The 26,098-nt window shown below is 47.7% G+C and overlaps 2 protein-coding genes across 3 annotated transcripts in view; one reads left to right on the top strand and one right to left on the bottom strand.

Moving 5' to 3' along the window:
• LOC135397978 (acetylcholinesterase-like) overlaps positions 1 to 14,173 on the bottom strand; it is a 69,535-nt gene extending 55,362 nt beyond the window's left edge. For both annotated transcript variants that reach the window (XM_064629445.1, XM_064629446.1), the window contains exons 1-2: positions 14,117 to 14,173; positions 13,734 to 13,972 (exon numbers count right to left, since the gene is read on the bottom strand). In XM_064629445.1, the coding sequence (XP_064485515.1) occupies positions 13,734 to 13,972; positions 14,117 to 14,140 (263 nt within the window). In that variant the 5' untranslated portion in view covers positions 14,141 to 14,173. The remainder of the gene's footprint in view (positions 1 to 13,733; positions 13,973 to 14,116) is intronic.
• A 1,425-nt stretch (positions 14,174 to 15,598) lies between these two features.
• On the top strand, positions 15,599 to 20,632 carry LOC135398576 (uncharacterized). Its single transcript, XM_064629966.1, has one exon. It carries the CDS (start codon positions 15,599 to 15,601, stop codon positions 20,630 to 20,632), a length of 5,034 nt encoding a protein of 1,677 aa, XP_064486036.1.
• The last annotated feature ends 5,466 nt before the right edge of the window (positions 20,633 to 26,098 follow it).

The raw sequence follows: 26,098 nt of genomic DNA, 5'->3' as shown, positions 1-26,098 counted from the left end.
ACTTCATTGCTCTTAGTTTTCTTCAGTTCCCACATCTGATAACCAGAATTTACACTGTATGTCCACGCGAATAAAAAAGATGCAAAAATTCCTGTGAGAAAATTTCATGGTTTTTAATACCTTGAAAATGGCATTCTTCGGTTCCAGTGTATTCAAAGACCAGTGAAAACAAAGTGCTTGAAGTATTATGTCTAGATACATCTTTTGCAGCTTTTGCATGGCAAATCGTTGTCTAGGAAGGTGCGCGAATCAATGTGGATGTTCCTGAAATTAGAATCTTATTTCGTTACACTTTGAGATTACCGTATGCTGGTTACAAAAAAATTAGGACCTCTGCTGACTCAAGTTATTCATTCGAGAGAAAATAGTTTTTTTCTTGCAAACAAACACACAATTTCTTCACATTCATATGCAGCTTATTTGCAGAAATGCATTTCGAGAGTCTGTCCAGTACCTGTTCCGTGCGTTAAAGGGATAGTCGCATCCGGAAGCGTGTTCCGGAACTGTTATGGTCATGTTCCCTGTCGTTCATAATGTATGCCGGCAAATTTTCTCCGCACAAATCCACTTGGTTCACTCAGAAACGATTTTTAAATGTCCGGCGCGCACGGCAATCCCCGCAAGGCGCCGACACTGGATGACGTCACCCGGATAAACCAACCATCAGGAGGCGCTTCTTCCCGCCGGAGCAGGTCCCCCAAACTCACCTCGGAAAAGCGTGCAACGAAGAAGGCCGCCACTAGATACCCCACTGTTGCCGTTCCGGATCACTTCAGCGCGCTAAGTTTAGCGGCAAAATGTTTTTGTTGTTTCTGCGAATGAATATAGTCTTTATATGTCCAAATAAAACGCGTATAACAACTTTCTCTGTCGTTTTTCACTTTTTGGTCCCGTTTTTAAACGTGTTGAGCGATCGGAAGGATCTAGTGCACGGCTGTGTGCATCACATAGCGTACCTGTCGTACCAGGCGCCGCAGTCGTCCATTTCTCCTTCGGTGACTTGGCCTGGCTTGGATTGTGCTTTAACTGGATCTTTAGCGCGCTACAATCCACGCAAGCCAACGTCTGGTAACAATGGGGTATCTAAGGGCGGCCTCCGGCATTGCACCACAGGGGTGGCATCCAATGTATTCCTCCGTAGACGAAAGCGTGCTGGGCGAACGCAATGCATCCTGGACAGGTCCTGGTCGCACGTCACAGCAAACGTCAAGGCGCACGTGACCTTAAAGATGGCGGCGCCCGTGATCGGCGGCCAAACCGTTTGTAAACAATGCGGTTGTTGTTTCTGGACGACGTTTTGGATGTTTTTCGATCACGGTAATTAGTTTTATCCGATAATCTTGCAGTAAAACGCGCAGTTTTGCACACAAAGCCTCGTATTGTTGACTTCCAAAGATGTGGTGACGACTGCGCGTTAATACTTACCGAGCCGATGCCATGTACTTAAACTAAGGGGAAATGGGCTACCATGTTGCGGAAGAAGCACCGCATAGTTTACGCTAGCAAAATACGGTAATCTCTTGGTGTTATGACGGCGAAAATATGTCGGTAAGCGGCAAAACGACATATAAACAAAGTCACATGACCTGAAAATGACGTTTTTTATGACGTGCGACCAGGACAAGATGGCAGTTTTGCCAAAAGCACCCGCTTGAGGGTAGTTACAACAATGGCGGGTTTGCGTCACCCGGGATACACATCGGGATAGGAACAGGCCCCCACAGCTCCCCCTCTTCGCGGCTCTAAAAAAAATGTTTGCACGTCATAAACACGTGATATTACTCCGTCAGGCATCATAGTTGATACCCATTGGCCGAAGGACATTGCGCGCTCCGCTATTGGTTGGCAAAGTTTCAAAAGAGCATTCTTTCGCGGGCTGCCTGTCTGGCGGGCAGTTACGAGAAGAGAAGGGAGAGAAGTGGCAGCGGCGTCTCGCGTCTCGACGATGTCAGTTGACACCACGGTATGATGGCATTGTTCAAAGAGAAGTCCCAGATTTGTTCGTGTGTCAAAGTGGCTCAGCGCGTGTTGTGATGTTTCCCGACACAACTATCCTACGTACGAACAGTCTCTCGAGTTCAGAACTGGAATGCAGTGGTGAGCTGACGCCTGAGGAACACTTGTGAGCGCCGTCGCATTTTCAAATGCAGTCACAACGGAGACAGGATTCGGTGTCCGTGCGACAAGCATTGCCCGCTTCGTTGAAACCTTTGCACTGCAACCAACGAAAGGTGAAAGACTCACCGTGAAATCGCATGCACTCGTGTGAGCGTCGCTCACTTCTGGGAGTAGAGTGTGTGTGTGTTTTTCAAGTTCGAACTTGGTCAACGAACGCAACGATTTAGACTCTGTAGGGACGGTGAATATTTGTGTCAGACTATTGAATCAGTACGATGTTTCAAATAAACGTGTATTTTGTCAAAAATTTGCCTAGTAGTTCTGGAATACGGAATAACAAGCGTCGGGCATGAAAACCAGTAAAAGTTAAAGCCGATGGTAGCCACTGGCCAGTACCGGGCCGAAAGGCGAGCCAAACTGAGAGACTCCTGATTGGCCGAAAGGTAGGCATCATAGTTCATTTTCATTGGTTGCATGTCCAGTGTTGCCTGAATTATCTCAAACTATGGGCTCTATGGGGAGCTGTGGGAGCCTGGATAGGAACAAATACATGGGAAAATGGCGACCTTGGGGGACCTGCGCCGGAGTTCTGTGTGTGTCTGAGCGCGCGTCTGGCCCTTTTTCTTGTCTTGTCGCGTTTGCTTTTGAAGTGCTTTGAACCACAGCGTGTGCCCTAGGATTTCACGCCGTTGACGTGCGATTTCAGAGCCAGGAAACCGGTGCTACGTGCCCGGGTGCACAAAGACTTATAACGCGAATCCCGAGCTTACATTTCACCAACCTCGCAATGGCGAGACGAAACGAAAGTGGGAGGCAGCGATCGCCAGCCACTACTGTGGTGTGGCCCAAGGGTTGAATGTTTCACGCGTCTGTTCCTGTCATTTCGCCGACGACGCCTATTTTAATGAAGATGTATTGCAAGTTCGGCTCGGGCTGCGGCAGAAACGGAAACGGCTGAAGATTGACGCCGTGCCTACCATATTCGATCAGGAACAAGTGCAGGAACCAGTAACGGATGTAAGTGACAATCCTGCGTGGTCACAGCTACGCTGCGATGAAAACTATCAGTTGTCACAGTAAACATCATCGCGAACACCTGGCCTCGCCGCCGATTGTAACGTCACAGTCACACCGCCTACTAATGTACACAAATTATTACAATGATTGCAGCATCCTGACGCAATAGTACGGGTACTCTCGAGAAAAAAGATTGGTGTGTTGTTGCTGTGCTAATTGTCTCCTGTATTATGCAGGAGTAACGTAACACTCCCACATGACAGCGTTATTCTAATGTTATTGCAGCTAGTGGATGTTTCTACAGTTCATAGTGTAAGCCTGATGGCAGCATTGAGGGATGTGGAAACATCGCAATCTGTGTTTGGCTACGTCCGAGACACACACGTTGCATCAGTATTCTACTGCAGCCTTGTTGCTAATTTCTGGCCCTATTTCAGGCGGCAGCAAGCACGTCAACGGAATCAACTGGATTTGGTACGTTTTGTCAAGCCACGAAAATATTGCAATTCTTTTTGCACGTCCCACAACATAATGGATGTGTGCGAGCCCTGGAAATTGCCGAATCCTGTGAAAGGAATCTTGTATGATGCGGCTGCCAGCGTTTATAACGTAATGTCGACAGGAAAATAACCGTGCCAGTGAAACAGGGACCGCAAAGGGGAAGATTTATTTGCATAGTAATTTTTATGTTTGTTATTGTACCCGCTAGGCACTAAACGTATTCTTTTCAGTGTTAACACTCAAGGCCATATTTCAGATGCGGAGGTCATGGCTGAAGCAAGTGCTGGGGACCCACTTCACCGCGCCTCACAAGGGGGTTGTTATCCCGATTCCAGGAAGAGGAAAACAAAGGACACACACTTGCATAGCGTATTAGAACACCAGATATGGATCTGCCAACATGAACCCTCCTAACATCCCCGTGGCAGCATACCTGTAACCACCCAGACTTCACACCACATTAATTTAGAACCACAGCACAACATAATAAAACAGCTTAGGTTTATTTGCCTGCCATACATAATGGGAGGCAAATAAACCTAAGCTATTTTGTTATTCCCACTCTGTCATACTCCACTGTACAATAAATCGATACAACTATAGGGTCATTCTTTATTCCCGTCACTACACCGCATTGACAATCTGCACAGAGTTCGAAATATTCACACCTCGACACTAACTTAGTGCAGTACGGTCTGAATTTGATGACAGAGCTAATACCCCCACGTGTAGTAGTTTTTGCTGTACAGACGGGTAGACAGTCTGTTGACTGCAACTGGAGATACAGAGTGACAAGACAAAACATCCCCCACACTGCAATGACGAAAAGACAAAAATTGCTGCAAGACGAAAATTTTGCTGACAAAGGCACACTTCGTGCAAGTGAGCCCTTGGTCATCCCCCTTGCCTCCCATCAGAGGTTTTCGAGAACACCACACACCTATAGTATTCTCGAAAACCTCTGATAGGAGGCAAGGGGGATGACCAAGGGCTCACGTGCACAAAGTGTGCCTATGTCAGCAAAATTTTCATCTTGCCACTACATGGCTCCAGTTCCAGCCATCAGTATGCACCAGCTTGTCTCTCTTGTCAAGACATCCTTGTTTCGATGGTCCTAACACTGATAGCCTTGATAAGACGTAGACGGGAACTCCCTCCTGATTGCTTGGACAACGCATCCAGGCCATCTTGTGAATGACGAGTATGCCGTGAACCTCAGGCAGCTGGAAAAGACAACTCCACATGACATTTCTTTTTGTTTAGCATCATATCTTGTGGGCATTTGCACACCTGCCAAATCTCCCGCAGTGTTGGGAAGACAATAGCCAGAACAGACACTATTCCAACCTTGGAGTTCAAAGCCTGTGCATTCCTTCCTTAGTTCCAGGGTCCCCCACATTTTGTATGTGGAAGGTTGGCAGATGTGCAACATAGTACAACAAAAAAATGTCCGTCTCTTTCAGGATGAGCCCGATTCCAACTGCTAACTCCCTCCCAAACCAGCTTCCCTCCAATTTCGGCAAAATCTAATTTCTCCCATAATACGTTACTCTTACATACTTCAGTAACATGCTTCCCCCCTTCATTGGCACCTCAAATGTTTGTTTTCAGACTTGTAAGACTTTCCTTCAAAGTTTAAAATTTCCACTGGATATCTGCCAATCAATCAGGGATTTGTGTTGACAATCAGGCCATGGCTAACTGACATAATTGAGAGCATGTCGAGACTAGCTGAAGCGGCTGTGTTGCTTCACTTTTCCGATGGAATTGTTGGGCCAGGATTCTCTGGATTGTTCTACGGCTGTCCTCCGCGCTTATGATTTATGGGGGGCAAACTTGTGTAGGCCAAAAAGCTGCTGAGAATAGTCGCCCTTTTGTATACAGCCCTTGTCCACTTTAGGTGCGACAATTTGCATAACCAACAACACCCGACTAGAACCCGAGTTTACCCTTCCGAATGGGAGGGGGGGTCATTTAAACCGAAAAATTCATTACGGTCGTAATCATATAGCAAACGGGAGAGCACTGCAGGCTTACCTGTGGTCCTGGGGATTGAGCCGCCTAAAATGTTGATGATAGCGGCATAATTGAGGCGCGTACTCCACTAGAAGCTCTCTAGGGAGGCAGACGTCCCTGAGTAATGGGTGTTGTGCAATGCACTGCACGGCGGCACTGTTGCACATTTCTACCACCCTAGCAACAGAATGGCAACACAGGCTCTGGTCGGCGAGTTCCGGAGGCATTGGGTCCTTAGAGTTTGGGTCATCATCCAGCATTAACTCGTCGCCGCTACCGCTAAAATGTTCGTCAGAATCTCCCCCAGACAGAGAAACATCACTCGTTTTCCGACTCCATGTTTGCTCCCTTTGCTTCGGGATGGCCAAACAGGCGCGCGGCTCGCATTTGCCCAGGGCGCGCGATGATTGGCCTTATCCGGGTGACGTTTCCTCCCACTTTTAGAGAGCGAGGGCGCAAGGATTGCGCAAAAAGTACGCCGCGGATCGAAATGGTATTTTCGGGCCCACTTCAGTGGTCGGCAAGGAATTAGAATTCGCATTAGTTTCGAAATTGACCTCGGAGAATGCGACTGTCCCTTTAATCAGAACGTAGGCTCACAAGGAAAACCACAGGCAGCTTCCGATTTCACGATTCTACGGTTCTGAGGCTGGAACACACACAAACACGTACAGACGGATAAACACAACACATCCACACGGTATCGGAATCAGGCTTTTTCGTCGATCGTCACTTTTCAACTCTACGACTTCACAACCAAGGCAGCTGCAGGAGAATGGCGATGTTCGCGACAATGTTCATAATATAGCAGGTGTCCACCATAGCTGGGACGGCTGGGACCAACACCGGGAACTCATTCGGTGACACCACACGAATTCAGAGTTCGACATACTCAAATTTGACAGGCGAGCAGCAGAGCAAATTATTAACTGCAGTGTCAACAGAATCCTGATAGCCGGCGGAGAATACAGTAAACGATTCGTCCAGACTCGGTACTCTCATTCCCAGCCCACCGCAAAAAGCCTCACCCTGCGGGGAACTATTTTGAGACGCGGGAGCCAAAAGCCATGGTGGTGGTGGTGATAGGGCTTGCCGTTGTCGGCCTCACGTATGTGGGCAACGTCACGACTCACGCCCTGGGGGAATGTGCGTCCTGGGCCGACTTCTAAGGGAACTGTGCCGACATATGTCTGAAAGCGTCTGAGGAAAACCCAGGAAAAACCCCAAACAGCACAGCCGGCACCGGGATTCGAACCCGGGTACCTCCCAGTCGCGACGTGACATGGCCAGCACGCTAACCACTGAGCCACGGGAGCTGGTAGCCAAAGACCTTCGCTGCTCTGAGGCTGCCGTGCCTGTCGACCAATCAGAGACGATTTATTTTGAAAGTTTGAATCTGAAGCGTTTGTATCGCAAAAGTTGATTTTTACGGCTTTATCTTTACACCGTGGATTTTTTCGTGATTTATTTTGAGGAGTTTATTCTCGAAGTTTATTTTGCGAAGTGTAAACCAGAGTGATCCCTGTTGAAGCGGCGTTTGTATGCTTTGGGCGCGAAATCAATAAATCATTACCCATTGAAACGAATGTAGGCATGTATTTCCGAAGACAACAATAATCCAAAGATGAATACACACAGTTAACCGTCATCTTCATGCTGCTCTTCAAACCAACGGGAACCGGAAATGGCAAAAACGAAACTACCCGCATTCCATGCTCTGGTCTGTCGAGTTTCGTGATAATAAAGTGACGAACAGACGACAGCACACAAGCAAGTGATGTACTAGTGGGAAAATATTCACTGCTTATTTATTTAACAAATACATGTGAGATACGCAAGTACGCCGAAGTTAGATATCAAGTGATGAATTTAGGTAAACGAGCACGTCAAGTTTAGCGGAATGAAGCAGCCAACGGAAGGCAACGCCTTCCATGACCAACAGACGGCAGCTCCCTTGTGGTCACGCCAGTCACGCTTCCCGGAGCGAGTCCGACACCGCGCAGTCGCAGTTGGGATGGACCGTTGAGGGAGCGAGTGCTGGCCGCTATTTTCGATTTTCCGTTGTCAGCAGAAATGAGGAACGGCCATGGAGATTTTAGTGTTTCAGTGTTCTCGGAGTCGTACCCTCGATGTAAGTATGTCGAATTTGCCATTAGAAAATGATGTTCAACAGATTTCTAGTCTGTAGGTACTCGTGTAGGTATTCCCTCGTGCAGGTATTCGTACTGTAGGTATTCCCTTCGTAGACGGGATGCACCTGCCCGGACTTACCACTTGTGTTCGAGTGTGCCTTGTGTGAATGTTGCTTGTTCGCTTGTTATGCATCGGGTTCCTTGTGTCTGTATACAGTGAACCCTCGTTATTATGACCACTCCCGTTCCCGCGGATTTTGGTCATAAAGCGAATTGTCATATTAACGAGAAACGCTCCCTCCGCGGTCCGGACAGACCGCTACGCACAACAAAAGCCTACCAAAGTATGATTTATTTTCTGAAAAATCTGTTAACAATGTCTGCTTCGAACAATTTTCAGTAATTAATTTTTCTAGATGGACAATAGCACCATCAATCGGGGACACGTTAGCAATGTCCATTCTTTGCTCAAAAATACCTAGGCAACATGTAGGGAAGATATAAAGGTTTACTAAAGACAAAAGGAAATGTCAGCCAGAGGTCGGCTTGCTATTCTAAAAAATAAAAAATAATGTCAAGAAGGGAAACCTGTAGGGCTTCGCTTGCCTCCTTCGAGTAACGCCGCTCTTGATTCCGGCTACCAAATTTCCTCTTCCTTCCAAAAACCTCTTCCGCTTTGTTCCGGCCATCCTAACGTGACTTCAGCAGCACAATGTTACCTGGTCCCGTGGTCACCGCCTTTTTAAGCGCTTCGGTGGTTCGAAAAGCGATATGAGTATAAATGTGGGGTCAACGATTTCAGGGGTCATCCCAAACCTTGACACCCTACTTTAACGCATGTCACTCTCTGAGCGAGGTACGTGGTAGCCTCTCCCGGGGGCTAATCTAAAGGTCATGTGACGCGGTCATAATAACGAGAAGATAACGCCTGTGTTTGACCCTAGTTGTGACAAAAATTTTGGTCATTGTCCGATAAACGGATTGTCATATTAAGGAGGGGGATTTACATGCCCGCGGAACGGTTCCCGAGAAAAACGGTCATAAAGCAAGTACGTCAGATTAACGGGGGTCATATTAATGAGGGTTCACTGTATATTTTCGTTGGCATATATTCGAGTTCCTTCATATAACTGTCATTTGAATTTCATCGTAGGCCATGGTCACCCGTTCGAGGTCATCCCCCCTGACCTCCATCCAGAGCAGTGAATCGCGACGACATTTATGCCTCAGTTAGAACCGTCTTACTGCGCCTGGTCTGTAGAATGATCGTCAGTCATGAATATGTTCCCTTTTGTGCTAAAACAGCTTTTTGATGACATCGGTTTTCCACCTGCACGAAGACAGAACCACGGGGACCATGCTGAGATACACCAAGAATTCGCCGCCATGGACTTCCCACTCAACTGCTAGTTTCTATTATTATCCAGTCCTGGTTCTTAGCACTTACCCTTGCACAACATTGTCATTAGGGCTGCACTGGGCTCACGTTCTGCTACACTCCCTTGCCTAACAGCTGTGTTGCAGCATTAGAGCATCGCGCTGGAAATGGTTAGTCCTATTTCTTTGTATGTGCTGTGAGGTTCATATGTCCTGTTTTAGGTTCTTAATGTCGTGAAATACAACTTTTCTCTTGCAGGCTTGACTGTTCGCCATGACCTGTCTAGAACACAGGATCAGTGTCTCGAACAAGTGCATTCACGTACGTGTGTGATCACTGCAAGTGTTTATCAGGGCCTGACGCTTCTTCGGAAACATAGTACCTGCACGACGCCGACATTTTAGTGGGAACAGCTCAGAATAAGTGCCCCATCACAGATGCGTCAAGCATCGTTTTTAGCATGTCTTATTTTTGCAGAATTTCAGATTTTGAGTGAGGCATCTTAGCACTCCTTGTTGACATGAAAAAATCCATGAAAGCTCTTGAAATGTGTGTACAAGGCGTCACAGACTAAATGACACAAGAGAATGAGGACTGGCTCAGCACCCCTCCAAGGGTTCCCCTGTGCACAGATGAAGAACTGCGACGTTTTATAGCCAGCTTGGTGAATTGTGAACTGATACACAATCTGGGTAGTGTTGACGATTTGCAAGTGTCCTTTCTGCACCACATGGATATTCATTGCATTTAAAGGATCTGGATCCGATTGGCAACATATTTCAGAAGTTTGTACAGCTGGTCGTTTGTCCGTGTCCTTATAGTGGTCATTCTTAAACATAATTTTGAGTTTCTGGTGTGGTAGCATATTGCCTTATGATGTTACAATACTTTCTGAGCAGTCGCTTCTCCTCTTGTGATACCGTTGCTCTTTAGGCTTCCTGCTCTTTCCCTTGTTATGACAGTAAACACTTTGAATCTTGTGCACTTATGATATCTTTCGGATTCATTATATCATTCGGATTTCTTCATCCATGGTGTGTAATTGTAACATATACAGGGTGTCCCAGCTAACTGCGAACAGATACTTTTACTATATTAAAATTATATTTCCACCAATGGTGACACGTTCATGAGGGCATCAGAAATTCATTGGTTGTCGTATTACTTAATTTTCAGCAATAACTTTTAAATTATTAGCGATAGAGGCTCGGTCCAAATATAACAGTAGTAGATCTTGTTCCCCTGATGTCATTGCAGTTTTCAGAATCGAAATCGGCCCAACCATTGTTCCACAGTCCTTTGCCGAAAAACCATGTAGTGTTTCTTTGTTTTGTTTTATTTTCGAGCCCTCAGGCGCTCGCTTTTCCCTCGCCTTATGATGTGACAGAGGTAGGGGCACTCTAGGGGCTGCAGTTGCAAAATTGCAAAGTGGCCGCAAAGTAAACGAATAAAGAGTTAAGGGCGTTTTTCCGGCGACCTTGAGACTTTGGGGAAGTGTCTGAAGCTTGCTTATCGGACTTTTTTGCGACACGAATCAACCTGACCAACGATCCGCATTGGCACAAAAGAAAGAAAGGAAACAGCACACAGGACGTGGCACAGTCTGATACAGTGCGATTGGTTATCGTTTCGCGATTCGTACTGGGCAGGCAGCAGTCACATCTGTATTTTGCAACTGCAGCCCCTAGAATGCCCCTGCCTCTGTCCCATCAGACGGCGAGGGAAACGTTCGCGCCTGCAGGGCCGAAAATAAACAAAACAAAGAAAAACACATGGCTTTTCGGCAAAGGACTGTTGAGCAAGGTTGGGCCGATTTCGATTCTGAAAACGGCAATGACATCAGTGGAACAAGATCTACCAATGTTACATTTGAACCGAGCCTCTATCTCTAATAATTGAAAAGGTAATTAGTGCAAATTAATTGATACGACAACCAAGGAATTTTCTAATGTCCTCATAAGGTGGGCCAACCGCCGTAGAACGTGTCACCATTGGTGGAATTATGGACATCTAATTTGAATATAGTAAAAAATATGTTCGCAGTTAGGTGAAACACACTGTATATTGCATCATGTCTTAAAGGATCATTGAAAGAAAATTTGAATAGCTGAAAACCGTTTTTAATTTGTCAAGCAGTGTGTAAAAATCATTCTCGTAAAATATTTCGGCTGAACAATGTTTTGTAAAATCGCTTCCGTGGCGGGAGGCTCGCGCGCTCCAGCCACAAGCCACTCTCCGTTGACTGTGACGTCAAACGTTAAACGTGCTCTCATTCGCTACGGAAAATTCGTCTGCTTCGGACACGGCATGCTCCTTGTTGACAGCGGTTCATTATGTTCTCTTGGTTTGAGGCATAAAACAGAGGTGCAAACGAACAATAAAACATTACGCTCATAATGGTAACGCGATCGTGTGTCTTATAGTCATTGCTTTTGTTTATTATACACGTATCCAACTAACGAAAAGTGCCAGCGTCTCACATGAGGCGATACGCAGGGTGGCGGTTCGTGCTGTTCGCGAAGCGATGCAACATGACGCGACTCACCTCGTATTCGTTCCTGGACAACAAACAAACAAACAAAGTGCGTTCATGAAAGAACTGATGTTCTGAGGCTGGAACAACATAGAAGGGACAAATACATACAAGGCCTCAATTTGCCTAAGAAGCTTTTGCCTTAGCCGCCTGCGTCGATCCCGCCGTATATGAATGTGTGTGTGAGTGAGCAAAAATGTAAGAGTGAAAGGAGGATGAGTGAGAGATAGTGGCTGGTTTGTCCCTTCAGATGGACACACCCTTGGAAGTCGCTGAGGAGGTGTGTTAGCTTAGCTCAATTGGTAGAGCCCTGGACCGGCAATCCAGAAGATGTGGGTTCGGGTCCTACAGCCTTTCTAACCTTTTCAGTGACTTTCATCTTTCAAAGTGTGTTCTTTCTGTTTGCAACTTATTGAATTAGTTCAACGATCGCAACTTCCACTCGCACTGCACCTGCACGTCCCCATTCCCTTTTGGAAGAGTGCTGACCTCAATCCACACGCGAGTTCCCGATTTCGTTGCACTGCGTGTCTTCACCGTGCAACCGAAAATATTCGACTGGCGGCAGACTGATCAGACGACCAATGTTTCCGACGTCATGTTCTGTAAAAAAAAAGAAAATAAAAAGAAAGGTAGCCGTTTCTGATGCGCATGCGTCTCTCGGCAGAACAACGCGCGCGAAAGGAGCCCGCCGTCACCTTGACAATTGTCGGTGTCAGATCGCAGCCGAGGTCACTTGCGAGCCCTAGGAGTACAACGTCACATCGTGACGGAGGTGCCCGTCATTTCTCACGTGTCTTCCACGGGAGTAGGAGAGAGCTCTCCGCACTCGTGAGAATCAATCGACTGCTGCGCGCGATATTTTTCTGCTACGCTCATATTTCTTGCGTGCAAACGATATTTAGTGATCGGACATTCCACACGATCAAAAACTATTTTTTTTCTCGGTCTTAGACTGCTCCTTTAATAAAACTTTCTTCAGATTACTTGTGCTTATCGTTCATCAAATTCTATACATAAAACAAATAAATTTAAAAGACACAGCGGAACGCGCGGGGAGCAGGGTAATGGGACGCTGTCGGGAAAGAGTCGGAAGCTGGTACCGGGAATCCTGATCGGACTTTGTCTTCCCGGTGTTGCAAAACGTACGTAGTACCGTTGCTGGGAGGCGACGCACACCCGATTTGTCAGGGTCTTCGCCCGTCATCGGTCTGCGCAGCTGTCAACGGGCTGTGTTGCTTGGGTGGTATATGTTGTCCGATCACCGCGCTCATTCATTGTAATCTGCCTTCGATGTGAGACGAGAAGGGGTTTTCAGATCTGTATGCATTTCTTCGGTGGTACTGTCCACCACTGCTATCCACTATCCTATCTGCTATGTACTAACCAGCCCAATTGATACAATACTCCCATAGCGAGACAGAGCTGAGAAGTGTCGTGGCTCCACTAGTGACGTGCTTTCGTGAAAATTCTTTGTTTTTTCAATTCAATTCAATTGTATTTCATCTTTCGGATGTGGAGATAGGAAAAAGCTGTGGGACAACTTGACAAGTTCCCATCCCCAAAATTTACACATCCAACTAGCACAGTACTAAATAAGAAACAAGAAACAATGCCCAGTTATCATACACACTACACATATAAAACACATTATCCAGATTCATATTCCAGAGGTGACTACAACCCGAGAAAATGAAATGGCTCAACTTCCATGCCATGCTCTATTCAAGAATCTATTCAAGATCAAAGCTAGACTATACGAGAGTGATTGTTGACCATAATTTGTACGTAAGCGCTGCTACGGAAATGCTACTGGAAACCCATTGACTTTTTGTTGTAAACGTGTTATGACCCTTCAGCCGTCTAAAACGATCCCCCAAAGTGTAGATAGAAAGACGGGACCACAGACCATATTATAGAACCATATTATAGAAATGAGAGAATGCGCACGTCCTAAGCGTTTACGTCTGGTCCCGCCGTGCCCACATGAAAAGACTCGAGTTGTCAGCTGTCAAGTGCCAACGTAAAGAGCAGCTACCTTGTGTGTGGCCTGACGAACAGTTCGTTCTCCCACTTGATGCCAATGTTTCTGGAGATGGATGGCGGGATGTCGTGCACAGACATTGTGCGTGACCTGCTGGAGTCCTGGAAGACTGGTCGGTCGGCTCTTATGTGCTCATGTGGTGTCCACGACGACAGTGTGTCCCGTTCGAAGAATGACAACTTTCGGCTGCCAGGCCTGGAGCTGATGGATGCAGACCTCTGGTCCCACCTCGCCTACAGGAATACATACAGCCCCTTTTTTTGAGTGTCTTTATGCTTGTTGAAAAAGAATCATCAGTCACAGAGCTATAGTATATCCGGCAGCACTTTACAGATCGTGGTAGAGGTTCGTAACGCTTGATAAGAGGCGCTATTTACCGTTGTGCCGGCGTTTGACTGCATGGTTCGATACTCTGGACTTCTCGGGATAGCTTCTGCTTCTGTCGGGAAAATGTTCACGCGAAATGAAATGCGAAGCGTTCCCTCTTCCTCTTCGGCCGAAAATGCGCGCGAGGACATGTGCATGCTCCTATGTCTGAGCTCTCCTGAGTATAGTGGCTAAGCTGCACGGAACGTGTGCTGGTCTTTAAGCAAAACGCAGGTCATAGCGCATATACTGTTGCCAAGCAGCGCACCAGCCAGACCATTTACTCCAACACTATCATTTACACATGCGTTCCTTGAGGCGGTGCCGCGGCCTCTGAGACGGGAGGCGTTTCCAGGCGCTTTTCGAGAACTGCTTCGTGCTGCAGCTTTCCAGCGCGGTTCTACAAGAGCTTTTTCACCCAGCCAATCGGAGCGCTCGGTGAGGGGTGGAAGTGGCTTCCTTTTGACGTCGGCGGGCCTCCCGATACAGCGCTGGGACCTTTTGTCCTTTGTGTGTGTGTTTTTGATGCTACCGTGTAAGTGAATTCATTAGAGAATTTTAGTAGACAGTTTTAGCATCTCATATACAATACCCGGTACGGCGGTGGTCTCATGCCGCATGCGCGACTACCGGAGCTCAGCTAGCGTATCGCCGGTACGGATCTCCTCGAGTAATTGCGTACCGCTTTTATGCCGGAGGTGTCACGCGAGTTGTGGGGCCCCGTGAGATAAGGAAGAAGACTAGGCCAACTACGCGAGATTTGACGGCTCTTCTTTGGAACCATCTTGCGTCCTGCGTACGCCCACCTGTCCTTCTCGTGGCAGGCTTCTGCTTTTCTCGGCAGTCGGAAGTCTTGTTGACGCGGGCCCGTTGCCTTGCCTGCCCCTCAACTTTTACCTTCGCCGAGCCGGTCGCTCTTCATCCATTGCGTGCCCCCACTGTGGCCCGGGCGAGACAGTCGAACACTTCCTACTCCACTGTGGCTATTACATTAGTCTTCGAGAAGCCTATATCAGTCTCTCTCTCCGTTTGCTGGGAGCCCCCTTGTTCCTGTCAGCCCTCCTTTTGCTTTGGGCCTCTCACACTTCAGAGTTGGTACAGATCTGTGGCAGCGGGTTCTTCGTATTTCCTCTCCCGCTTACGTCACTTCTAGCCCAACCTGCATCATCCCGCATCCATCCACCATCACCCCTGCACCATCATCCATTGAGCATTATCGCGCGCACACTTAAAAAGCCCTCATTCACCACCTCCATCATCACAATCTCCGTCCAGTTTGTCATAATCATGTTGTTGAGGAAGATGACACAATGACGTCACTACGCACCATCCTCGTGATCGCGCTTGAGCGAGGGTTTTCATTCCACTTCAGTTTGTTGCATTAAACGGACATCTCTTCTGTCACCTCTGTGGCTCCTTGGCTTTATTCCACATCTGGTGCCGAAACCCGGGAGGCGATTTTGTGCAAGGATTACTGACTGCCATAGGTTGTCATGGATAACTTGGAACGACTGAAGAAGATGCGAGCTTCCAGCCGAGCGACTGTGACGCGTATCATCAACGATTTGAAGACCCTCATAGCTACATCGCCCCACGATCCTGCTCAGCTTACTGCGAAGCTTACGTTTCTCGAAACAAAAGCATCAACCTTGACTCAGCTCAACCAAGAGATCCAGGCCCTTATCGACGAAGCATCTTTGGAAGCAGAATGCGAGGCCTGCGATCAGTACTCGGAATCTATTATCACTATCTCGGTTCAAGTCAGTGAAGCTCTGAACACCGCTCTCGGTATCACGAGACTGGCATCCGCTCAGGTCGGCGGTGCTCCACAGCCTTCGTCTGCTACATCTCAAGGCGTGGGCCCTCCTGCAGACGGCGTCAAATTGCCGAAGTTGCGGATTGACTCCTTTTCTGGTGAGCTGTCTCAGTGGCAAGGTTTCTGGGATCAGTTTCGTGTCAGTATTCATGAGAACCCCAGACTTTCTAACGTCAACAAGTTCAAATATTTGATCTCACTCGTCACCGGACCCGCTGCTCGAGCGATAGAGGGGCTATCACTCAGGGACGAGAACTACGTTACGGCCGTCGATATCCTCAAGGCACGGTTTGGCAAGACTGAGCTTTTGGTGAGCGACCACTTGGATTCTTTGTTCGACTTGCCTCCTGTGAAGTCTATTGATGATATCAGAAGTTTGAGAAAGTTCCATGAAGCTGTTACGGTTCGAATTCGGAATCTTCAGAGTCTGGGTGTATCACGAAGCCAATATTCGATTACCATTTTCCGGACAATTCTTCGGAAGATACCTTCACCACTTGAGTTGGAATACTACCGTGCGAACAGAACCGACTCTGCAACCGCCTCGGCAGCCACGTCGACGGCCGATGATCTGTCATCACTTTTGGATTTCCTTGAAAAAGAAATTGAGTTTCGAGAACGGGTCCGCAGGCCGACAGCTTCGTCTAAGGAGGAGACTGCTGATCGCCGCAAGACACCCCTTTACCCTTCTGCTGCTTCTTTAGCAGCCAGCGCGACGGCAGCGGTGTGTGTACTCTGCAAGTCTAAGGAGCATTCGCTAGAAGCTTGTACAGCCCCACTGAGCGCAGCGGACAAGAGGAGCCTATTGAGTCGGGAAGGACGTTGCTTTCTGTGTGGCAAGCGGTCACATTTGTCGAAGGATTGTCGCGTCTGCTACACACTTCGTTGCCAAAATTGCAATAGGCGGCATCTCACACAGTTGTGTCTGGAGGGCCTTTCCGCTTCGTCGTCCAATGTCGCTGTTACTCCAGACATCGTTACGACATCTCCTGCTCCGTCGTCGAGCGCGGCAGTGGTTCAGGACATCGTCACGACCATGTCCTCTGCCCCACATGCTCCCAAAGTGCAGCCTGAACGAGAAATTCTTTTGCAAACAGCAAAGGTATGGGTACAGGGCGAGAATGGCCAACGACGCCTGGTGCGAGTTCTGCTCGATGGCGGCAGCCAGCGCAGTTTTATCCGCAAGGATATCTCGGCCAAGATTGGATGCACTGCGTTGCGTACTGAGGACTTGCATATTCACACCCTTGGAAATGTCGCTCCCTCCCGTACTACATACCGTTGCGTACAAGTAGTACTGTGTAGCCAATTCGCTTCTCCTGACCGGGACCCTGCAGTTACGATCGAGGCACTTGAATACGAGCAAATATGTTCGAACAAGCTACCAGCCCTTAATGAAGATCTCTCAAGGCAGCTGAAAACCATGGGTCTTGACATTGCTGACGAACCCACGAAAGCCATCTGTGACGTTTCGCTGTTAATCGGCAGTGATTTTTACTGGAAGATCGTCACCGGCGCTTCCGTTCGGTTATCAGAACAGCTGGTAGCTGTTGAAACTCTTTTCGGGTGGACGCTACAAGGCCTGTCTGCGAACGCCTCCAAGCAAGACGGTTCTATTGGAGTAATGCAGATTGGGGTACAATCTGGAGACACCGTCAGCGATATTGACTCCCAGCTGCGTGCTTTCTGTGAACTAGAGCATATGGGCATTGTCCACCGCGAAGAGTCTAACCCAGATGACGACACTGTGCTCCAGCGATTTCGTTCCTCGGCATCGTTCGAAGATGGTCGGTGCGTAGTGACGTCATTGTGTCATCTTCCTCAACACATTAATGAAGCTCTCCATTCTGGACCTAATCTGAACCCGGATGTGCTGGAGCTACTCTTGCGCTTCCGCACTTACCCGGTAGCCCTTATAGCAGACGTGGAGAAGGCTTTTCTACAAATTGTATTGGATAAGCACGACCGGGACTGTTTAAGATTTTTCTGGTACGCTTCAACCCCCCACGTGAAAGAGCCTTTACCTCCATTAGAGACCTGGCGAATGACTCGTGTTCCCTTCGGCGCAAGGTCTAGCCCATTCCTCTTGGCGGCAACACTCAGACAGCACTTGCATTCGGCCGCAGGCTCTCACCCTGAAACGGCCCCGTTGCTTGCCAGTAACTTCTACGTCGACGATCTTGTTGTCGGGGCGGACACTGTTGAACACGCTGCATCTCTCTACTGTGAAGCTAAAGCCATTTTGCAAGAAGGCGGAATGAAATTAGTTAAGTGGTCTACCAATGATTCTACTCTGCAAGCCAGGTTTGAAGCTGATCGTGTCGCGCCTGCGAAGAGCGCAATCATGAAGAAAGTCCTCGGTCTGTCCTGGGACACTGATTCCGACGAGGTGTTGTACTCGTTGAAGTCATTTTTCGAGTTCCTCGAGAAACGTTCTGATACCAAGCGTTACGTTCTGCAAGCGGTATCTCGTGTATACGACCCCTTAGGGTACATCGCTCCTTATGTCATCACCGCTAAGATACTGCTTCAGCGTCTGTGGCTCGCAAAGCTGTCATGGGATGAAAAGCTCCCGGAGGAGTTGCTGCATGTTTGGCACAAGTGGTGCAATGAAGCGCATACACTTTCTCGTATCAGGATTCCGCGAAGATTCATTGCTACGATGGCTTTTTCTACGGCGGCAAAGACATTGCATGTCTTTTGCGATGCCAGCACGCAAGCCTATGGCGCTGTCATCTACCTCGTATCATGCAACAGCACCGGGCATGCGGAAGCAACACTTGTGCTCGCGAAGACTAGAGTAGCCCCGACGAAGACGTCATTGCCACGGCTCGAATTGATGGGCGCAATCTTAGCCGCGCGTCTTTCCAGCTTCGTGACAAACGCCGTATCGCTTCGTGAGGCAAGAGTCCTCTTTTGGACAGACTCAGAGATTACTCTGCACTGGATTTATGGGGCACCCACTACATGGAAGCCGTTTGTGGCGCATAGAGTCGCAGAGATTCAGTCGATTACGTCTCCTGACCAATGGAGACACTGTCCGGGACGGGACAATCCCGCTGATCTTCTTACAAGGGGAACGTCTTGTCTTCACATCGTGGACAGTCCTTGCTGGTGGAACGGACCGGAGTGGTTGTGTGACAAGACTGCGTGGCCTCCCGCTTGGCACACGCCCACCGAAGTTTCGCCTGATGTACACCACGAAGCAAGACCTGTACACGTTTGCCTCGGTCACGCTACCGTGAAGAGTCCCCCTTTTGAGGTACTCAACTACAGTTCATTTTCTAGGCTGCTGCGTGTCACGGCGTGGGTACAGAGGTTCTTACACAACTCTCGTTATCAGCAAACCAACAAAACGGGAGCTCTAACTACCACAGAAGTAGAAGCTGCACGGAGATACTGGATAGTGGTGGCACAGCAGCAGTCTTTCGGCCATCAACCTACCGAGCATAAGTCTCTTCAGAATACATCCGTCTTCCGCGACGAGCATGGTATACTGCGCATGAAGGGCCGCCTGCAGTATGGAGGATACGCAGATTCACTTAAGCACCCCATAATCATCCCTACGGATCACCCAGTCACCGCTTTGCTAGTGATGAGCACGCATACAAGGCTTCTCCACGCAGGTGTTCAAGAGACTCTAGCCGAACTCAGAGAAGAATATTGGGTCATTAGAGGTCGACAGGTCGTCAAAAGAGTCCTCCATCAGTGTCTTGTTTGTAAACGCGCCAAGGCTCGCGTCTGTACTGAGCCAATGGCCCCTTTGCCGCGCGATCGGGTATCTCCCTCACCACCATTTGAGGTAATTGGCACGGATTATGCAGGACCACTTTATTACAAGTCATCCACTGGTGGAGCATGCAAGTCCTACATACTCATTTTTACATGCGCCGTCACGAGGGCCATTCACCTTGAGCTCACGAGGTCAATGTCGGCCGAGGATTTCATGCAAGCGTTCAAAAGATTCATCGCGAGACGTGGCGTTCCGCTGAAGATCTATTCTGACAACTTCCTCACATTTAAACGTGTTCGCCGAGACCTCACCCTGGCACGGCTGTCCCAGGACTCGCAAGTCACCGGGCTCCTTTCATCGAACCGAGTCACTTGGCGTTTCATTGCGGAGCGTGCTGCCTGGTGGGGAGGGTTTTGGGAAAGGTTGATCCGCAGCGTCAAGACCTCCCTCCGCAAGGTTTTGGGAAAGAGCACGCTGAGGTTCGAGGATTTAGCTACGGTTGTCACTCAGGTGGAAGCTGTCATCAATTCGAGACCCCTCACCTACATCTCTGAAGATCCAAGCGACTCCGAAGCGCTTTCACCTGCTCACTTCTTGGTGGGGAAAAGACTCACAGCCCTTCCAGCACCCCGCCCATTGGATGCGGGCAACTCGACGTCGGGTGATCTCCGAAGACGCTGGGCCTACCAAGAAAACCTGACCGCCGTTCTTTGGGCGAAATGGACCAGGGAATACATCTTGTGCTTGCGATCGGCGAATATCTGTCCGCCATGCTCTTCGACTGGCATCAAGGTTGGGCATATGGTACTCCTCGCTAAAGAAAATGTATCCCGAGTAGCATGGCCTCTGGGTCGAGTCGAAGAGGTATTCGTCAGTGCAGACGGCAGAGTACGGTCATGCCGTGTAAGGTTGGCGGACGGGAGGATGTTAACCCGACCAATTCAGCTGCTTTACAGGCTGGAGGGCGACACTGCGTGAGCTTCGGAATTGTTTCGCGGGGGAGTGTGTTGAGGAAGATGACACAATGACGTCACTACGCACCATCCTCGTGATCGCGCTTGAGCGAGGGTTTTCATTCCACTTCAGTTTGTTGCATTAAACGGACATCTCTTCTGTCACCTCTGTGGCTCCTTTGCTTTATTCCACACATGTCATATCATAATCTACAGGGTGGGTGCAGATAAAGTAGCCCCACATCAGTAGTAATTGGTCTGGCCGTGTGAGCGGGGGTATCACTCAACAACATGAACCCCTAACCCCTGTGCCGTTGACCCCTGGGTCCTTCGCGTATTTTTTCCCGCTTATCGGCGGGCGGCGCGTGTGCGGAGGGTTGTCCGCGCGGTTATAACATTCATATACATGCAAAGAGTAGTCATACACAAAAGTACAAGTTGAAATATATTTACTAAAGCCAATAGTGCTGGGAATTGTGCCAATTGTAATGCCAATAGTGCTGCCAATTGTGATGCCGATCAGGTGAAGGAGAAAAACCCAGCCGAAAAACCTTCACCACCTGAAACAGAAGAAACAAAACACAAGACACTACGTGTAAAGAATATACATATTTTATTCGTTATTAATATTTCCGGTCATCAGATTCTGAAAGAAAACATCATATCAACATTCATCACATTGCTTACCAATTGTTCACTTACGGAGCCCCGCACCAAGACCTAAAAGATTACTTATTATTATCGTAACCTACTTTCATTAATAGATACAATACTCCGGCCACACTGGATAATCTGAAAAAGACACATTTTAATATTAACAATCATATTTGAATTATAGCAAGAATAATCTGAAAGAGAATCTAATTTAATATCATATCCTACTTTCAATAATACATACAATACTGAGGCCACATTGGATAATCTGAAAAAGATACATTTAAAGTGAGCACTGTCATTGCAACAGTGGAGCTTTAATTACAAGTTCTGATAGATACAAGTAATTTCGAGCACAATATGGAAGCTAAGTTTAATATTCCAACATGACACAAATTTAATTAATCAGTTTCTTATGAAGTGAATAGCGCAGACAGAAAGTAATTCGAATCAACACGATCAACAGATAGGATTAATATAGAACCAAACCGACATATCCTCCAACATGTAGGGAAATAATAGCTAAACTATACCATATCAAAACGAGAAACGGACGCCACATTTACTGAAAGAAGATATTCTTAATCAATATTATTACAATCAAAATTACAAGTTCTATTATAAAATGTCTAATATTCCTATACGTGACCACCATCATTGTAATAGCGGGATTTTAATTACAAGTACCAACAGATGTGTGTAATTAACTGTGAACAGCAGAGACCCTGGAAGACCATGGGACACGAACGACACGACGACACGAACACAACAGGAAATAAAATCTATAACGCTACATTTAATCAAAGAAGATATTCTTAATCAATACGATTACAATCAAAATTACAAGTTTTATTATAAAAACTCTAATATTCCTATACGTGACCACCATCATTGCAATAGCGGGATTATAATTACAAGTGCAGATAGATGTATGTAATTAACTGTGAACAGCAGAGACCCTGGAAGACCATGGGACACGAACGACACGACGACACGAACACAAGAGGAAATAAAATCTATAACACTACATTTAATCAAAGAAGGTATTCTTAGTCAAAACAACAGAAGACAATAATCTATCATTTTAACTATCATAAAATCATCCTCGTGACTTAACAACAACAACATAGATGAATGGATGATGATGATGTGGGATGTTTCTCTGCGTTGAGTGCAGGACCCTACCCTCGTGACTTAATCTAATTGAACACTATACAATTTTCATTCTAAGAGACACTACAAACCTTACTTTGTTTTATGAATCCAACACAGAAAATAGATACGTTAAAAATGTACTTCACCGCATAGCACGCTCCTAGCCAACAACCAGCTCTAATGATAGCTGCCCTGATTTGTTGAAGACGGGAGGCGTACGGCTGTTTTGTGACAGTTATGAACATTTCGAGCGCAATAGGGAATCTAAGTTTCATATGTTTTGTTTCAACATTACACAACTTTTAATTAATCAAATTTCGTATTAAGTGAATAGCATAGACGTAAGGAAATAATGAGAAACAACACAATCAACAGCCAGAATTAATAGAGAGCCAAACCTGCACACCATCCAACACGTAGGGAAATAATATCTAAACAATTTCATATCAAAACAAGAAACATTACAAATTTAATAGTGTCACTAGCACGGACTTAACGCTGAAGAACAGAGAAACACTCTAAACGGCGCATCATCCAACACCTAAACAACAGATACACGCAGGAAAATAATAGCGAAACATTCTATCAAAACGAGAAACATTACAAATGTAATACTCTGACTAGCACAGACTTAAGAGGACATATCACATAGGTCTCAACTCAAAAATGAACTTTTTTTCTGCGATAGATGGCGCCACACGCGCGGCCTTCTTACTTTTCCGATTTTGCAAGAAGTCCATCGCGTCTCTGATTGGAGGACACGACAAGATCACGTGACAGGCGGAGACCTATGAGCTGGGTTGTGTTTCCTTTATTTTTAGATTTCCTCCTTTCCTCGATTTGCTTTTGCGCGGTGGATTTGGTTGTCTCGCGTTTGCTGTTTGGTGTGTACGTTTTACTGGCATTTCTCGAACATGCCGTGTGACTGTCGCGTACCGCCGTTACCACCTCGCTTTCTCGTGGATGAAGATTGCTCTGATCGGTAGCAGCGGGCTAAAGCTTTTCACCCGATACGCAGAGACTGTCCGTGGAGGTGTCTATTCTCTATATGGTGGTCGTAGTTTTCAGTTTTCGTGGTGTCACAGGATCACGTGTCCCTGAGAGTATCGGGGGACTCCAGTTGAGCTGAATAGCGATTTTTGTCAGAGGCAACGGTATCCAGAAAGGACGCGGGGTTGTCGACGGTCATATGACAGTGCGACATCCCGTTGCAAAACATCCCTGCTTTTCTTGCCAGTGACACTTACGCTGTTGAACCATGACGTTCGTTGCTGTCGATTGGTGTCGTGAAAGCGCTCCCTCAATCGGCTCGCATTATTTCATAATAGAACTCAAGGCCGGTGCGCTCGCACAGGACTGCTAGCAAATTTTGATAGGGTTTCGCACTCCCCTTTAGAGCATTGCGCGGGCCTTGTCGGGCCGGGCTTTACGTTTTTCGCACGTGCCCGTGCCAGGTTCGGACTCGACAACACATACCATGGTGCGGCATGTACGTCAACAGACTTCATGACAGCTCGATTTTTGACAGCTCGGCACTCGACAGCTGAATTTTTGTGTCCATTTCCATGCCTATTTCATGTAACGGGTCTCGGTTCTTCTTCTTCATAGGGGTTAAGAGATGTCAGCCAGATGGCTACGGCTTGCTACTCCAAATTCCACACACATGCACTCACACACGTTGGGGCCCACAGGCGTGGTGGGCGCGTTTGGACAGCAGAAGGAGCGTCCTTCAACAAAGCCAGAGATGAGCAACCGCGTACACACGACACCGCTCTCTCCGTGAAGCAGAGTGAGACGCTGATCAACACACACACACACACACACACATAGAGATACGATGATGAGATGGGGCTGATGCCGGCCAGCAGGCTGGGCGCTGCCCCAGTGCCATTTGTACGTGATGAGAGATGATGATGGAGATGATAAGCGGTCCGGTAATCAAAGCAGGGTGGAGAGGCCTGTTGATGACGCTGATCAAGAGGAAAGCCGAAGTGCGGAGTTTTCAGGCGTAGTGCAGGGTTCTGCACGACCCGCTCTATCCTGCGGTGCGGATCCCGGTTTGGAATTTCTCGCGGGTAGCGGGTCGGTTGCGGGTGATATTCTTGACACCCGCGCGGGTTGCGAGACTGTTGCGGGCAGCGTTTTTGGCACAAGCACTGCTGGCGGGTCGGCCACGAACAACAACGAAGAGAAAAGATCATACCAAATAATAAGTAAATAAAGGCGCCGCAGCCCCTGCTGGTCGGGTCCGGTTGGGTGCGGATTTCATTTTCTGGTAGAGCGCGGGTGGCGGGTCTTGTCAGAGGAGGTAGGGGTCGGGTATGGATTTCACCCTCAAATAATGGGTTGCACGTCATACGGTCCAAATGCCCATTTTGTCCAACTACCAAGTGTCCGTCTTGCTTACGGGAACATTTGGGAAAACAAAATGCGTGATAGTGCTTTTCTATAGAAACCGCTGTCTTGTACCCCGTCCCGAGTTTCTTCAGCTATCAAACAAACCAAACAGTGCACGTATGCACAGGTCATGCGCATTTTGGTACTGTAGTCGCCTCTTGAGAAGGGGTAGAGCACTGCATGGGCCGGATTTTCAGGCCCGTGCCCTGCCCATACACCAATATTTCCATACTGAGGCCCTATCCAAACCCACCTCTGCTCTAAGTGTTCCCCAGGCTCGCAGCGGGCCCGATGGCCAGTCCCCTTTGTCCATTCCAATTTTCTTTCTGTGTTCTCGTGAAGCTCTCGCGCCATAACATACCCGAAAATCGTGCGGCGATTTTGAGTAAATGGCCGCCGGATTTGGCCAATTTTGTGATACAGTGTGCGTGCAGACGGCAGGTGTCGATTTGTTACTTCCTTCACTGTATTATTGTTACTTTTTTATGGGGTTTAATGCTAGCCGGGCCTTCCTCAACCACGATAAAAATTTCATAATTCCAAGATAAAGCAACCTGTCTTCCAGTCTGTTCAGGCTGACGTGTTGAATTGTTTGTCTGAATATTCGATATTTCGGACGCGACTGTTCATCATAGTGTAGTTTGCATCAATTGCGGACTATCCGATTCAAAAATAAAAGAGTGTTTATTTCCGCGGCAATCGAACTACGATTTCATTTTCACCGTCAGAGATTACAGGCGAATTTCCATCCTTTCCGCGGTGCATATACAGTTCATAAAAGGAAGCTTTTGACCACTCGATAAATAATTTGTTGTTTTTAGTGTTTAAACATATGATCGTCCCACTACAGCGAAGGATTCTTAGGAATACATGCAAAATGCTCATGACAAATAAATCCGGGTTTGGGTAGCGTGCCGCAAAATCTTGTGGCAAACGTCCCCACCCTCACGGTCATCGCAATATATTTGGTTTGGCTGGCCCATAAGGCCCTAAACCAATGTGCAAAACACCACACACATTTGATTTTATTTATATTTTTGCATGCGGTGGGTTTGTTGTGTGGGCCCCGTCACAGAACATCTGCGTCTGCACGAGCGGGCTGCCAAAGGCTTGGTGGTCGCGTCGACCTCAGCGAGCAGACGACCAGACAGCTGTGGAGAGGAGGACTACGCAACGGCGCCAACTGTGTCTCGCGCACGGCACAGACGCACGCATGGTTCGCCCTTGCAGCTTCTTCGGAGATTTACTTGTTTAGTGTTCAGCTGACTTTGAAGTTCGCCGCATC

This window comes from Ornithodoros turicata, chromosome 6, assembly GCF_037126465.1.
Source record: "Ornithodoros turicata isolate Travis chromosome 6, ASM3712646v1, whole genome shotgun sequence".
NCBI classification, from domain to species: domain Eukaryota; kingdom Metazoa; phylum Arthropoda; class Arachnida; order Ixodida; family Argasidae; genus Ornithodoros; species Ornithodoros turicata.
The sequence above is the reverse complement of the archived record's forward strand: the minus strand, read 5'-3'. Positions and strand labels throughout refer to the sequence as shown.